Here is a 14246-nt window from a genome sequence, read left to right on the forward strand (position 1 = left end):
TGGTGTGGGGCGGGGGGGTCTGGACTCAGACAGGCAGGGAAAGCATAAGCGCGGTCACTTTACATGGTACAAGCATCCTGATGAAGCTACCACAAGTTTGACAGATTGGGTATCGATGCTAGCTCGCGTGAGGTTGCCACATTCAAGGCTATTCCGGACCGACAGAATTGGGGAGCGAGCGAAGGGGTAGGGGGCCAGACAATTGGCAACTCTTGGAATTTTTCTTTTTCTTTTGATTATTCGATATAATCGCGGCTACGGGGGTTGTGTGCTACCAGGCGGTGAAGTGCAGCCATGATAGCGTCTCGATGGCGAACTATGATTCTCTGTATACAATTAAAGTTGGCTATGTCCTGCATAGCAGCCCGAGACTTGCTCGTACTGGGGATACCATCTCAAGTCGTAACAAAATCACACCGTCTTGAATCGCGCGTGCGTGAAGTGAATCTGCCGCCGTTCGACCCCATTATTGGGGAAATGGAGCTCGCATCGGGGGTGGGTATCCTGCCACCATCGTCATCCCCTGCCGCATCCCCATCGCCATGGGCGCAGGAGACTGCACTCGATTGAACAGGCCGATAAGTCTTCGGCCCACCGAGGGTTCCAGTTCGGTACCGTCTCGTGCGATCTTGACCTCCCTGTTGGAGTTCCACGGATTCCGTAGCCCGCGAGTGCGGTAGAACGGTAACCTCGAAGACGACAACCATTCAAGTTTGAATGGCTTTCCCCAGGCCTTGGAGCCTCCCTCGCCATCCTGACCGTCATGCGCGCTCGCTGTATCGTCCACTTCCGACTCGGTTTCCGGTGTGTCTGCGTCATCTCGCTCGATCTCCCAGAAGATTGTGCCCCTGGCCGAATCATCGATAATGTTGCCTCGTGGACAGTTTTCAGTCGCTTCGGTCGGAATAGCTTTCGGCAAGTCGGAATCCGTGGCTGTTTGGGCCTTGGGTGCAAATTCAATGGCCGCAGCTGGGTCGTTGTTTATAGGCGATGTCATCTTGGCATATCCAAAATACTCCCCTGATTTATTGGCAGAGAACACCAAGTAAACATTATCAACTGCCTGTAGTATCATAGTTAGCAGAGGCTCTGCATGAGTGCCGTATCATTTTCCGAACCTTATACGCGTCATTAAGGGCCTCTTCGTTGTGAGACTGTGTGGCCCAAACCCCGTTCCTCACGCTGAGCTCCAGATCTTCGACTGTAAGACTTTTCAATATAAAAAATTTGTCTTTTTGTGTAACGCCATCGACGGCCGGCGCTTCCTTGTGGTCATCGGGCACTTTCTCGGTTGTGGTGTGCGGCTCGGGTTTCGCCTCCGGTTGATCCTCTGGGGCTTCGACAGGGGCAACCTGCGCATGCGGAGATGTGGCGGCAGGGCCAGTCGGTGCCGTTTGACCTGCAGTACCTTCGACGGTGCTCTTGCGTAGTCTGCTGACGAGTCGTACAGATTGGAACTTGGAGTCGTGAAGCTTCTGTTGCGCCGTAACACAGCTCTGTTCGTCTTTGAAGTTCGCAAAAGCGCAGTTACTCTTAGATATCAGAAACAGGGACTCGAGGCCGCTTGCTTCTTGGCACACATGGTAGACCAAGCTCATCAGATCAGTCTGCGGTGGCAAATTTCCAATCCAAATAGCATTTCCTAGAAAGACATGAGTATGTCATCTTGAAAAGTTGGGCTGCATACTAACCGCTCTGCCGTGGTTTACGGGGGAGGGCCACGGACGACGTTGGAACGGTTTCGTGACGCTTCTAAGAGAGAATGTCAGTGATATATTAATCAATGGAAACAATAGTTCCGTGTAACAGACCATCTGCAGCACCAAGACCCGACATCGGCCCAAATTGGTCCTGAGGTCCGGAAGGGGATGCCCCGCGAGGGCCAGATGCAATGAACTGCCCAGGCATCATTTGTGCCGGAACAGCCTGGGGTTGGCCAGCATATGCTCCCGGCTGTCCATAGTAGTAGCCTCCTGAAAGTTGTTGTTGTTGCTGTTGCGCAGGGTTCATCATGACTTGGCTTGGGTAGTAGGCCATGTTGTGTCTGGGAGACATGTTGGCCGCCTGTTGTGAGGGCGCGAGCTGGTGATTGTAGAACTGTTGAACTTGGGGGTGGTGAGGCATGTAGTATTGTTGTCCCATGATAGGGTTAACGGCCGTATGGCCCCCATATTGGGCCATTTGAGGCATGGAGTGAGCAACACCAGGAGGCGGCCCGCCAGTGTTGTAACGCGGCTGTGCGCCTTGATTGTAAGTCGGCCGGTAGTTGGTCTGCGGCAACGCGTTCGCCATAGCACCCATGTTGTAGGGGCCTACCCGCCCATTGACCTGTGGCTGTGTCATACCGAACTGGGCCGAGAAGGCATTATGGGAAGGGTCGAAGTGTTGTTGGGATTGGAACGCCGAGTGCCCTACATAGGAACCGGTTGAGTTGCCCTGGTCGTCGGTTGATAGCGAGCCCTGGAAAGTGCCGCCGAGAGCCTCGGGATGAGTGAGGTCGTTGGCTGAGCTTGCATTGGGTGGAGCATCACCCATTGGAGCTGTGTAATGACAGACGAAGGAAACTGCGCAGAGCTGCAATAACGAGGGCGGGCCAGAGAGTTTAAGCGATTGTGAAGCGACGCCGGCGCAGTGCGGTTATAGCAGAGGTATCGTCCTGGGGAAGCTCTAGTCTTTTAAGAAAGTCGAGCGCTTGCGCTGCAGTCTGGAACTGGGGCGGCGACTCCAACGAAACAGTGAGGAAGCTAGAAGAGTGTCAGGTAACCTTCTACCACGACACATACAGCTGAGCCACGGCAAGCGAATTGGCGCTGTATTCGACAGAGACCTATGTTGTACCTCTAAGCGATGCTCCGAATAGACTGGGAGCAGGGATATCCGGATTTGGGCGACGTCCAATCCGAGAGCAGAAGTGATCTTCTACTAGGGTAAGAGAACCGAATCTCAAGTATAAGAATCGTCCAGAAGCCGGGAACAGCAGGGTCCGAATCGAAGAAAGACGTGTGTTGAAGAGGGCTGAGGATATTGATAGGCCGTCCAGTAGGCAGTACGGTCACGTCTGGTGAGGCTGAGTGCAGGCAGGATGGGCGATGGCTGCAGGAACTCTGCAATGATGACAGACTGGAGAAAGCCAGAGGACAAGAATCCTTCAAGGGTCGCTTCGAGCTCTAGTAGCAGGCTGGCCCGGGAGTCTGTATCGCAGAACCGAGAAATAATAAAAATTGATAGAAGATGAGAAGCAAGTGGTGTGGCTAAATTAGGGTCTTCTGGGGCTGTCGGTTGCAGATGGCAAGGGGGGGCAGGGATCCTTGATAGAGTGTAACGGCAATCTTTGCCCTTCTCGTAGTCTCTCGCGATATGAAGTGTGACTTATACATGCAGGGAAGATGACGACTCGCGACGGTGCGGGTGGCTAATGAACGGGAGTGGTAGGTTGGGGGTCTTAAAGCCGTCTCGGACACATGTAGAAGCACGTACGTACATGGGTTATGGAGACAGGCAGTTAGCTGGGTCTCCAGGAGATGAGACGATGAAGAGAGCCAGGCGATTGTGGGAACAGGCCAGTAGTCGGTATGTAGGGTAGGTGTCTGTCCAGCTGCCAGTCCACCCACCTTCCGCCGTGCCGGGGTACGGTACTCGTACAGGATGTGCCCAACATGACGATCATGGAGAGGCAGCATGTTCATAACCCTTGCACGGTAGCAAACGTAGCCGATTGGCGTTCACGAATGCCATCCTACTGCCACGAGAAACAAAATTGGGGACGAGGAGGAAAAGGGAATCTGTCTCGCGCAGAATGTGGCATGGGATTCGCTGGAGACCGGGTTCTGATCGGGGAGGTGTTTCCTTCGTTTTTCGCCACCGTGGCTATCCTGGGAAGGGGGTTCCTCTAGGGGTCCCAGGCGGTCCCACGAGAAATACTCGATACAGTAAAGTACCTCTTGATATGTACCCCCCAAGATGCAGGAGGGCACACTGGCACACACTTAGCCGCAAACGTTCTGGACTCGGCCAACGACCGGGGGAATATTGTCAATCTCACTTGGCGTCAGATATGCGAGTGAAACAGGGCAAAGCTGCAATATCTGTAGAGTTCAGTGACCAGCCCGCACTGTCCCTCTCTCTCAATGCCCATGGAGCGTGGCGCTGGAGCCCAAATTCGTCATTAGGTAGGACGAAGGAAAAAAAAAGGAAATATGTCAGTTATCATCTGTCGCTACCTTACACAGCAAAGTAGGATGTAGGTAGGCATGTATGCACAGAAACCGCCCGTTGGGCTGCATGTTGCTGAGTTAGAGCTTGCGCCATGGGCTCTCTGGGATTCTTGGGAACTCCCGCGAAGAGACTAACCTAGACCCAGCCGTTGGGGGGATGATGTAAAAAGATCAGACGGACTGTGTCCATAACCTCAGCCACCGTACCGAAAAGGAGAAAGAGAAGAAGAAGAAAAAAAAAAAAAAAAAAAAAAAAAGGCACACCACAGTTCACCATGATCCATCACCATCTTGTTTGGTTCGCATGGCATGGAGAGCAAAGAATTAGATGGGCATGGAGACCGAAGGCGGACCGGTCCAGACCTCGCACATAGACTGACCTGACCCTGCCAATGCATGTCTTCGCAGGCACCCCAGCGGGTTTCCCCTCCGTTCAGAATGGCCAAAGCGATTTCTCACTGTCTCTAGCAAGTTTTCATCTTGGTCTCCATCCGTCCAAAAATATGTAACTTGAATTACTACTGGTCGGGTGGCGTAAATCCATGAACGCAGTAACAGTAACGTGTACCGGATGATCCTTACTAAGGATGATGAAATGGGCAGGCCAACTTTCGGTATCAGCCGCAATGGGATTCTTGTGTGGCCTGGGAATTTTGCAATAGGAAAGACAGTGGTTTCCCATCTCCACACCAGGAGCGGACGATGAAATGGTGCCAGATCCCTGCCCCTGGCCGTGCAGCGGACCGTGTCAAGGTGGGCGATTATGATGTCGATGGTGGTTCGGCTAAATGAGAAGGAAAAACCTTGGGGTGAACGGTGGCGTCAGCTGCACCACGACCTCCCCTGCTGCCGGTACAGTACAGTACGTAGCTACCAAGATACGTACATGCCGGGCAGTATCACACTGTCATCATCCTGCCTGGGTCTTGCTTGGATACCTACCGGGCTGCTGCCCGGCCGGCATGTCGTATCTATTCGATAATTGGGGGAGAAGAGACCCTGGCGCATTGTTCAATTTGCTATGGAGTGGAGACCACCGAAAAATCGTAAGCAGAAGAGAGAAAAAATTCTGCGACTGGTTGCTTGAGTACTGGTCGGCGTTCATGCTGCTGTATCGTCAGCATCTTATTCGCCCGATTTTAACCGTTTGAGTTTATGTTCATTCCCATGCCAACGCACAGTCTGTTACTGTACTGAATGGTCTAGCATCTAGTATCCCGATTGAGATGAAAGCTACGACGGGTCACTGCTTACGGTCCTGCTACTGTACTTACAACACCATCAGAAGCTGTTTCCCCAACGTCGCTGTTGAACGTGGGGGCAAAAGCCATGGACGAGTCAGTTTAGCGTGGTGTAGCCCGTACTGTAGCGTAGGGGGCCGCAAGCTCTCTCGGGACCAGCCACGGCCAGCAATTCGTGGAAATAGTGCAAGCCTCAAAACCACTTGGCCAGGTTGGCGATTTCTCCAATGCTGATTCATTATATTGCCACCGGAAAAGTTGCTTTTGTCTTTTCCTACCTGGCGGCTTCTAGCCCATGCTGGCTGCGAGTCAGTCCATCATGAAGGTCAAACTGGGCTGGAACGGCATCGTGGCATGGCTTGGAATTAGCGTGTTTTGTGGCTGATGGGAATTCTTAGGCCACAAAAAACCAAGGCCGCTTGGTTGTCGGCCGCACATGCCATTTTGCCACTGTCGAATTCCCAGACTGCGACCACAGGAGCACAGCTTTGGGGATGGAGATCGCACAATCCCGCATCCTAGCCAGCCAACTTCGACGACATCTGTGGCGTGACCTACACTTCACGCTACTCCTAGCTTCGCACCTAGACGAACGAAGCATTGTACTTAACATGCAAGAGTCGGTCCCTAACGTCTCCAATTCAGTATCCAATTCACGATATTTTGGGTCCCGGGCAATTGGTTGATCAACACGGCTACTGCCTCAAACAGCAATTTCTTGCAATGCCTTTTGTCTCAGCCGTCCGTCTGCAGAGATGGTGCGGGCGGACATAACAGTACATCTTGGTTGACTGGTGCACCATGAAGAATGGAATCCAGGTTCAATGTTGTGGCATCTTGGTGCGAACGACAATTACATGCGAACTACCTGCGTTGTACGTGGTATACGAAATTCCCTGGTATCGGCCAGGAACGGCAGCACAGCAGTCTCTTGGTAGTTTGATTTTTGGTTTACTGGTGATGTTGTTCACCTGTCAGCGAAGAAAATTGCTTGCTCTGCCTTCTATCCAAAGAGACAAAGTGTTATTGAAGATCGGCGGCGGAGGGTTTTCTCCGGCCTAGCGACTTGCGATTTCTCCGTAGCAGGGACCTACCAGCTTTAGGACATTTCAACAACCTTGTTTCAACCTGCAAATGCCATCAATTGACTTTGGCAAGTACCTTCGGGTACCCGGCAGCCCTATTCCCACCCAGCCCGTACCTTACTTATCATGTAAACATAACATGCTTGATGCCACGACCGATACCACATCTCCTCGGCCAACCAACCCCCGTTCAGAACCCGTTCACCCTCTTGTGCCTGGTCTGGTGCCTTGGTGCGGAAGAAGGCAAAAAAGGGCCCTGCAGCGGGCGAACGCGCCATTGCGGGTGGCCAAATCTGCACGGATTCGGTCAAGATCAATGTCGATCACCTTCTGATATGGGCCGGGCTCCGTTTGAACATCGGCCTCGGCCGATTTTCACCACCCTCTGCTCATTGGATCCTCCCCGCGCCGGGCTAGTCATGTCACTCAGCCTCAACCACTCTAGCCCGCACCTGCGGCATCTGGCGTTCGCGGATACCCAACGAGCCAATATGCATATTTGCCACCTCTTTGTGCTGGATCAATCGCCAGAACGGGGTCTCTTTTGCGCCGATCCCCAACAAGCAGACATGGGGACAAAGTCAGAAACCCGACCAGGCGCCCCGCTACTGGCTGCTTTTTGATACGAGGTTCATGCCGGTACACCGTAGCCCCTGCCAATCCATCGACTTTTGGGAATCTTGGGGCCGTTTTCATTAATATTTTCTGTGAACCCCGAGCGACAATCCGGCCGTTCGTCAGCAGCGTGGCGCGTTCCTGTCCCCGTATGACCACCATTATGCTTGTTTTATGCTTGTCTTCAATGTGGCAAGTGCATGCTCGTCTCTATTGGGGCGGTGCCAGGGCTGCCCAGGAAGCAATTCTGCTCTCAAGCCACCCCGCACCTGGTGATATGGCATTCTGGATATCGCATGTTTTCTTTACCCCCAGCTCGATGGCGGGTCTGTACGCTGCATTGCATTGCCGGCCATGTTCTAGGTCAGCTCGAGGCAAGATACAAGAGCGATGTTTGAATAACGCCCACGCCTACAGTTCACGCCCATGGGCTAAAGGCGTAGAACATCGTGGCCCCCGGTTTTTCTCGCGCAAGATGTTTCCAGGCTGATATGCACTGACGGGAGTCACCATCACGTGAGATACGTCAAGCTGATAAGGTACTACTGAGAGATTTTCTGTCTGATGCATAGTATGCCACATGTCATAGCAGATCAGATGTATCGGCCACGCTGTTCTGGTCAACATCTCAACGAACAGCGGATACCGGCTATTGTTACTGGGGACTTAACCCACAGCAAGCAGATGACGATACCCTGACTCCAAATGTCTATAAGTAAGCACTGGATCTAGGTCACCAGCCACTTCCTGTCCGTCGCCTCTATGGTACGATCTCTGTACCCGCTCAAGCTGTCTAGGTCCAGCGGCTAGGTGCGCTAACAACTTCGCTGTGGGACGTCTTAACACTCGATACTGCTGCAATCTTGGGCTCACCAAGAATGCTTTTATCCAATATCTGGCCAGCCCTTCGTGAGTGTACAATATTCTGAATGACGCATCACGGCCAACTTGCCTCTGAGCCTGCTGATTCTCAGCTGCCCGAGCGCGACTGAGCAACCAAGGAGAGAGCTCAAGATCAAAGGTATATACAACAGGCGGCTGGTGGATCTTGAATCGCATAAATGCTCTTGCCAACGCTCTCTAGCGGACCACACCGGCTGCTAATGAATCCAGGAGTCTGGGTCAATCCTACTTTAGCTTGCCATCGAGATCCGCCTATGGCTAAGAATGGCAAGTCCCTCGGCGCTTGCGCAAGGCCACGATTCCAATAGTCAATAGCTGTGCAGATTCTCAGTACTCCGAGAAGCCAATCGCATGCCATACAGAGCTAATTGTCGAAAACTCAATTTCGGTTGACCCCGAAGAAAATTTCCGGTTACCATTCTTAAGAGCGGTCTTTCGAGACTGCATCATCTCCATCGGCTCATGCAGGACTTCCAGGCCATATGGACAATGTCTTTTTTGGCATACCCAGGGCAGACCATCGCTCCACGCACCACGCACCACGAGAACTGCCGGGGCTCGCACACCACTTATGTACGAGAAGCAGAAGTAATGTCCGTATCGTGGGCCAGTCCCAGGTCCACTCCGAATACACGTACAGGCCACTTTCGATGTTGTAGCATTTTGCTTCACCTACCCATTACATCTCTCCATACATTCTCGAGATCGGCCGTTGATCATGGAGGGATACTACTCGACGAATCCACTCGGAGCGGGCCTGCAACCTGTTACAAAATCACAAGGCTTAGAAGGGATTACTTGTCCTGTTCGGATTTACCATATCACCTGCGAGGAGTCCACTAGCTACCGAAGGGTGAGCTCACGCAGCAGCACCACTTTGGTCGAAAACGGCAAAAATCTATCGTGATCTCACAAATTATAGAATAGCACTCACTATTCTATAACCCCGAGAAATATAGTATGAGCGACACGTTCGGATGCACAACCGAAGAAGCGGATCACTGAAGCGTAGCCACGGAGCTTGTAAGCTTATAACACTTGAGAGATCACGATCCTTCGGGCCAGAGTAGAAGCTAGCACACCCCCAGCGCGGGCAACCAAGCCAACTGCACATTCATCGAGACACCAAGACACTTCCATGCCCTTGAGAAACGCCGACTTAACGGTTCCTTCCGAGTGGGAGCGTATTTTACGTCACCGAACTCCCACTTTCGCACGCTAATAAGGCACGGCACCGCGACCAATGTGTACACACCGACTTGCAGCCAAGTACTGCACGATGGAGTGCTTCGAGTGGCTTCCTGCAATAGGGCTGTTCATATAGAGAGGGACGGTCAACCGTTCGTATGACACTAAAGTTGATTCACTTATTGTACAAGGCGGACCATCTACTGGCCCAGAATCGTCCGCGAGCTTCTAGATGTGGTCGTAGAAGGCCACCCACAAAGGTAGCCGTCATAGGCTAGCCGGCTACAGTATGCAGCATAGAGAGCAATTACACGCGGCCTGTAATGTCCGCGGGACGAATACTACTACAGTACACAGGCAGTCCCAAAGGCTAAAACGGCAAGCGTCAAAGTGGCGTTATGGCGAATGGGCCGGACGGGACTGGCTTTTTGGAGGTTTTGGGAAAGACATACCCCCGGGTTCTCTGCCTTCCGCCCACCGCTATCCTGAAGGTCTGGGCTTCCCAAAACCGGCCTATCTTCCCGCCGTTCACAGTAGTGAGACACAAGCTTCGTGGGGCAAAGCCTCCGTCCCAGGCACGCTCGCACGACACTGCTGCTGCGTGAAATTGTCCGCTGGTCGAGGGAGTGGCAAGGCGCTGTCATGTATCCTCGCTCAAGGCCCAAAATACTTTTGCTAACTCCAGAGTCGTTGGTCGGGAGGGTCATGAGTTTCCCAAGTGCGCAGATTACCGATGACGAGGAATAACTAATAAGTATGTATCTGGAGAAGAGACTTGACTGCTACATACGTGTACTTTTGAAGGCATAGCAACGTCGCTGCGCAAAGCTTGTCCGCACGCACGGGAGTCGAGGTCGGTCCGTTCCATATTGCTTCCAGGGTCACATTGCTATGCCAGACAAGGATTGACGTCCTTCCTCGCCTTGTTGCCAGGTCGTTTCTCGCGCGAATGACATCGCCGGATGGCGACGGTGCACATACAGCTCCGAAAGTTGCACCGGGCTCGGCGGGCTGGGAAGAGTTTGCAGGATGCTACATACATAGCATTTGACGGCTGAGGGGATATAGATGTAGATGTACATACACCGCTACGCACACGCGACTTGGCCGAAGGCCGAAGAGACATCGTCAACGCCAACCAGCACATGGCTTTGGCTCCTAGTGGCATTGCTTATCCCGACTAATGCTCATGCGGGATATACGTCCGTTCGGATGGACGGACACTGGACGACGGGATGGCGTAAACCTACACTCCAGCCCTATATCGTTGAGGAGATTGGCTGGGCTGGCCGTGGGGCTTGCCATGCGACATTCCTCACCCTCTTCTCAGCCGAGACATGCGGCAAATGCGGCTGGGGAGGGGCTTCAGTAGGATGGCTTTGACAGTATTCGTCTGAGGGTTCAGCCAATGTCGTCCTTCTATGGGGCTTTCTCCTTGAGGGGTAGGTTTGACTTGCTAATTGTTGAACTTGGCCGATGGTGCTTGGGACTCACATGAGATCTGCGTACTCCCCAGCTGGGAAACACCAATCGAAGCTCAGTATTGGACTGACACTGTAATGATCTTCGTGTTGTTGAGCCACCCTCGGAGCTGGCTTGACTGTTCCAAGGCGGATGAGCTTCGTAACCAGCCACCAACCGACCCCTTTCCCATTGTGTATATACTTGATCTACTAGGCGGCCGAAGATGTTGTATATTATCAGTATTAAGTTAAGCATGTGAGTGGCGGTACTTAGATGACCAGCATTGGGACCAGGGGCCATTCTTTGAGGGGTGCTGTCAATAGAATTGGCCGATATTGCCCAGGGTTGGTTTGGTGTTATTAGTGAAGAGGGCTAACCCGTTGCCTCCATACCGACTTACAACCCAAAGAACTCCCTCACATTTATGCATGATTTGAATGACACATAGTGTATGTTGCGCTGCACCTACTATCACCATCTCTGATAATAGTCACTGCCTTATCGGCCCGCGGGAGAAGTTACTTGTTGGCTTCGCATTCCGCATTCTACGGACATCGTGTAGCTGGGTTCGGCAAGGGAGGGGTTGAAAAGAATCTTCCGAGGCCGATGGAAGATGATGTTTGAGTATCCTTCATGGTCAAGGCTCCCTGCTGATGTGAGATGGGATAGTTGTGGTCCTCTCATAGCCTCTGCGAGACACCCTGGCATCTTGATACGTTCTCAGCCTGCTGCAGCTTTTGATTATATGTGTTAGATGCGATCACTCAAAGCCGTTACAGGGAGAACTATAGAGCGCTTGCGACCTCATACTAAACCCAGTATCCGCGAAGATTGACCTCACTTCGTCCGGCCAGCACACTGCTGCGGCTTGTGTTTTGATTTGATCATCTCAAAAGTAATAAGTTGATTGATCTTTTCATATAACTGACTCGGTTACATGATATTTTAGGCCGGGCATATGGACGATATGGACGATACGTATGTTGGATAGCGAGGTGGTGCTGTGTCGATCTTAACCGTGGCGGCCAGTTTGCTTCGCATTGAACAAGGGGAATGACCCGATTCGGGGTTGAGATATACGAGCTGCCACTATCTTGGTCTTGCGAGTACCAAATGGGGGTGGCGGTTACATTTGACTATGTATGCATCTGATTTGGCGTTCTCACTGAGCTTCTCTACACAGCTTCGACTAAAATACGATTTTGAACTTATGCGGTTACATACCAGGATCTCGACTCAAAGGCCCCCATATTCTGTGCTTTCAGAAGCTGTTCCATGTGTTTCTAAAAATCACACATCGTGGAGAGGTTACCTTGATGCCTGTACAATGTGTCGATACAGCCGCTGGCTACGCCCGCATCCCTTACCGGAGGCCGTCACTTCGCATTGTACTCCGGACACCCACAGCTCAACGTATTATAAAGTCGAAGCTGTCCCTCCCACCGCAGCTCTTTCTAGATATACTAAGTCTGAACCTTGCTCAATTCAGCGTCTCAAGGGCATCAGGAAGTCCTTATGCTGATGGACGCCTAGTCAGGTTGATTTATCACATACATACATACTCAGACATGGCTCTATCGGCCACGAGGCTCATGAGGGCTGTTCAAATTGAAAGGCTTTGATCTAATATCAATCATCGCGTACCGTTTAAAATAGCACCAGAAACGAGATGGCTAGTGAGCCACTTCTTTCATCCAGTGCTCAATAAGAATTGTAACGCTCAACATGTTCAGCAAGTAAGATCATACACTCTCATGTCAGCTCATGCAACTAACAAAGGCAATGTGGAAATCTACAACCAGCATATTGATATAGGCACTGATCAAATATATTCCATGGCTGGAGTCTTATGCCGCAGTTACTCAGCAGTTCTATGCCAAGGAACAGAAGGGTATACGGGAAACCCTTCATTGACTGACTCACCATTCACCGCTCCTGTTGCTCAGACCTGGGTGGCACCGCCTACTAATCAGGAAGATGGCATATTCGACGCAGCGAGTTCAAAATATTTGGCTTCGTGACTGTTACAGGCGGCATAGTACATGGCACTTGTTGGTTGCACGAATAGATACTTCAAATGTGTGAATTTGAGAGGGAAACCGGTACTTGAGACAACCCATAGTCGTCGTCAGTGATCTATGTATTCCAGTGCCATAGATGCGCAATCATCGGTTGGTTCTCTGAAGAGAAACATCATGCAAGTTAACGCCTCTTTTACCGTAATGTACAAGCACCGCTTCCACGCAAACTTCACGCTTTCACAGCTTAATCCTTCTTCAGGGGCAGGATCTTCTCCTCGATGCCGTCCTTCGTGATGACCATGACCTGCAGCGCATCACCAACCTCGATGTGTCGCTCGACCGCCGAGTCGAACGCATCCTTTACTAATATCTCCACGTCGCCTCTCGGCAACGGCTTGCGCTCCCGCTCCTGCAGCGCGTGGCCGACACCGCTGCCGGGGATGTACTGGTTCTTGAAGTTGACCTGGTTGTCGAGGAAGGGCATGATCAAGCTGGCCGCGGCGCCGCCGGCGCGGCACTGCTCCCGCTCGTAGCTGCCGACGGGGTCGTAGCTGTAGACGGCGCCCTTGTTCTCCTCGTCGAGGCCGCCGAGGATGGCGTAGACGTAGTAGGGGAAGAAGCGCTTCTGGTAGAGGATGGTGGAGAGGCGCTTGGCACAGGCGTTGACCGTCATGGGCTTGCCGTGGCGGTAGCGGTACATCTTGCAGATGGCGTCGAGGCGCTCCTTGAGGGCCTCACCGTCGGCCGCGAAGCCGACCACGGACAGCAGGATGTTGGCGTCCTCCTGCGATGATGTCGATCCGCCAATCTTGAAGACCTTGGGGGCGAAGCGGGTGTTGATGGAGTAGCCGGACGTCGATCGGGTGTCGCCGGCCATCATGGCGAAGCCGTCGCCGGCCACGGCGACAGTGGTACCACCGTTATCGGTATAGCTGTACAACGGGCATCATATGTTAGCATGGCGACGACGTCATTTTCCCTTCTTCTCCCTCCCAAGCAAAAACCAGGGCAATAGACGGCAATTGGACGTACGGGTTGAAGCGGTGTTCCCGGAATCCGTCACCGCGAGCTTGGGGCGCCTCGGCAAACGAGTAGTTGGGCCCATCGAGGACCGGGTTCTGGCTGAACATGGCCATCTTGAATGACTTGAATCCGCGGGCGGTGTACTAGAAGAAACGAAGATGAAATGTGATGGCTGACGACCCGTAAAGCGTGGTAGTCGACGTCGTTTGTTGACAGGTGCAACAATCTGGAATTTGGCGGGTTCGTGGATGGTGACGGTGATGATGCGGCTGGGTTGATGGCCTGGAGGTTGTCTGTGGTGGTTGCCGCGTCAAGCTAACTGCAGCCTTGTCCCTCACTCTACCAGGTATCAATCAGGCCAGCTCCCCCAAGCTATGAGCTCCGAGCTTCAGCTAGGCTGCGCTGGAGCTGGAGAGGAGAATGACTAAGCGGTTTACGTACCTCGCAATAACAGGGATCACCAAAATTTAATGGGCCTCAGCACTGGAGCTG

The 14246-nt window shown here is 52.5% G+C and overlaps 2 protein-coding genes across 2 annotated transcripts; both read right to left on the reverse strand.

Annotated features, from left to right (window-relative positions):
- Positions 1-466: 466 nt before the first annotated feature.
- On the reverse strand, positions 467-2535 carry PG985_015780 (uncharacterized protein; the record flags this gene model as incomplete). The annotated part of the gene is made up of 4 exons (XM_066835546.1): positions 467-1063; positions 1119-1642; positions 1688-1752; positions 1808-2535. 4 exons carry the CDS (start codon positions 2533-2535, stop codon positions 467-469), a joined length of 1914 nt encoding a protein of 637 aa, XP_066676749.1.
- Positions 2536-12975: 10440 nt separating this feature from the next.
- On the reverse strand, positions 12976-13867 carry PG985_015781 (uncharacterized protein; the record flags this gene model as incomplete). The annotated part of the gene is made up of 2 exons (XM_066835547.1): positions 12976-13663; positions 13764-13867. 2 exons carry the CDS (start codon positions 13865-13867, stop codon positions 12976-12978), a joined length of 792 nt encoding a protein of 263 aa, XP_066676750.1.
- Positions 13868-14246: the final 379 nt, after the last annotated feature.

The sequence above is a fragment of the Apiospora marii genome (assembly GCF_038362585.1).
Source record: "Apiospora marii strain CBS 49790 chromosome Unknown utg000013l_segment0_segment0, whole genome shotgun sequence".
Classification (NCBI taxonomy): domain Eukaryota; kingdom Fungi; phylum Ascomycota; class Sordariomycetes; order Amphisphaeriales; family Apiosporaceae; genus Apiospora; species Apiospora marii.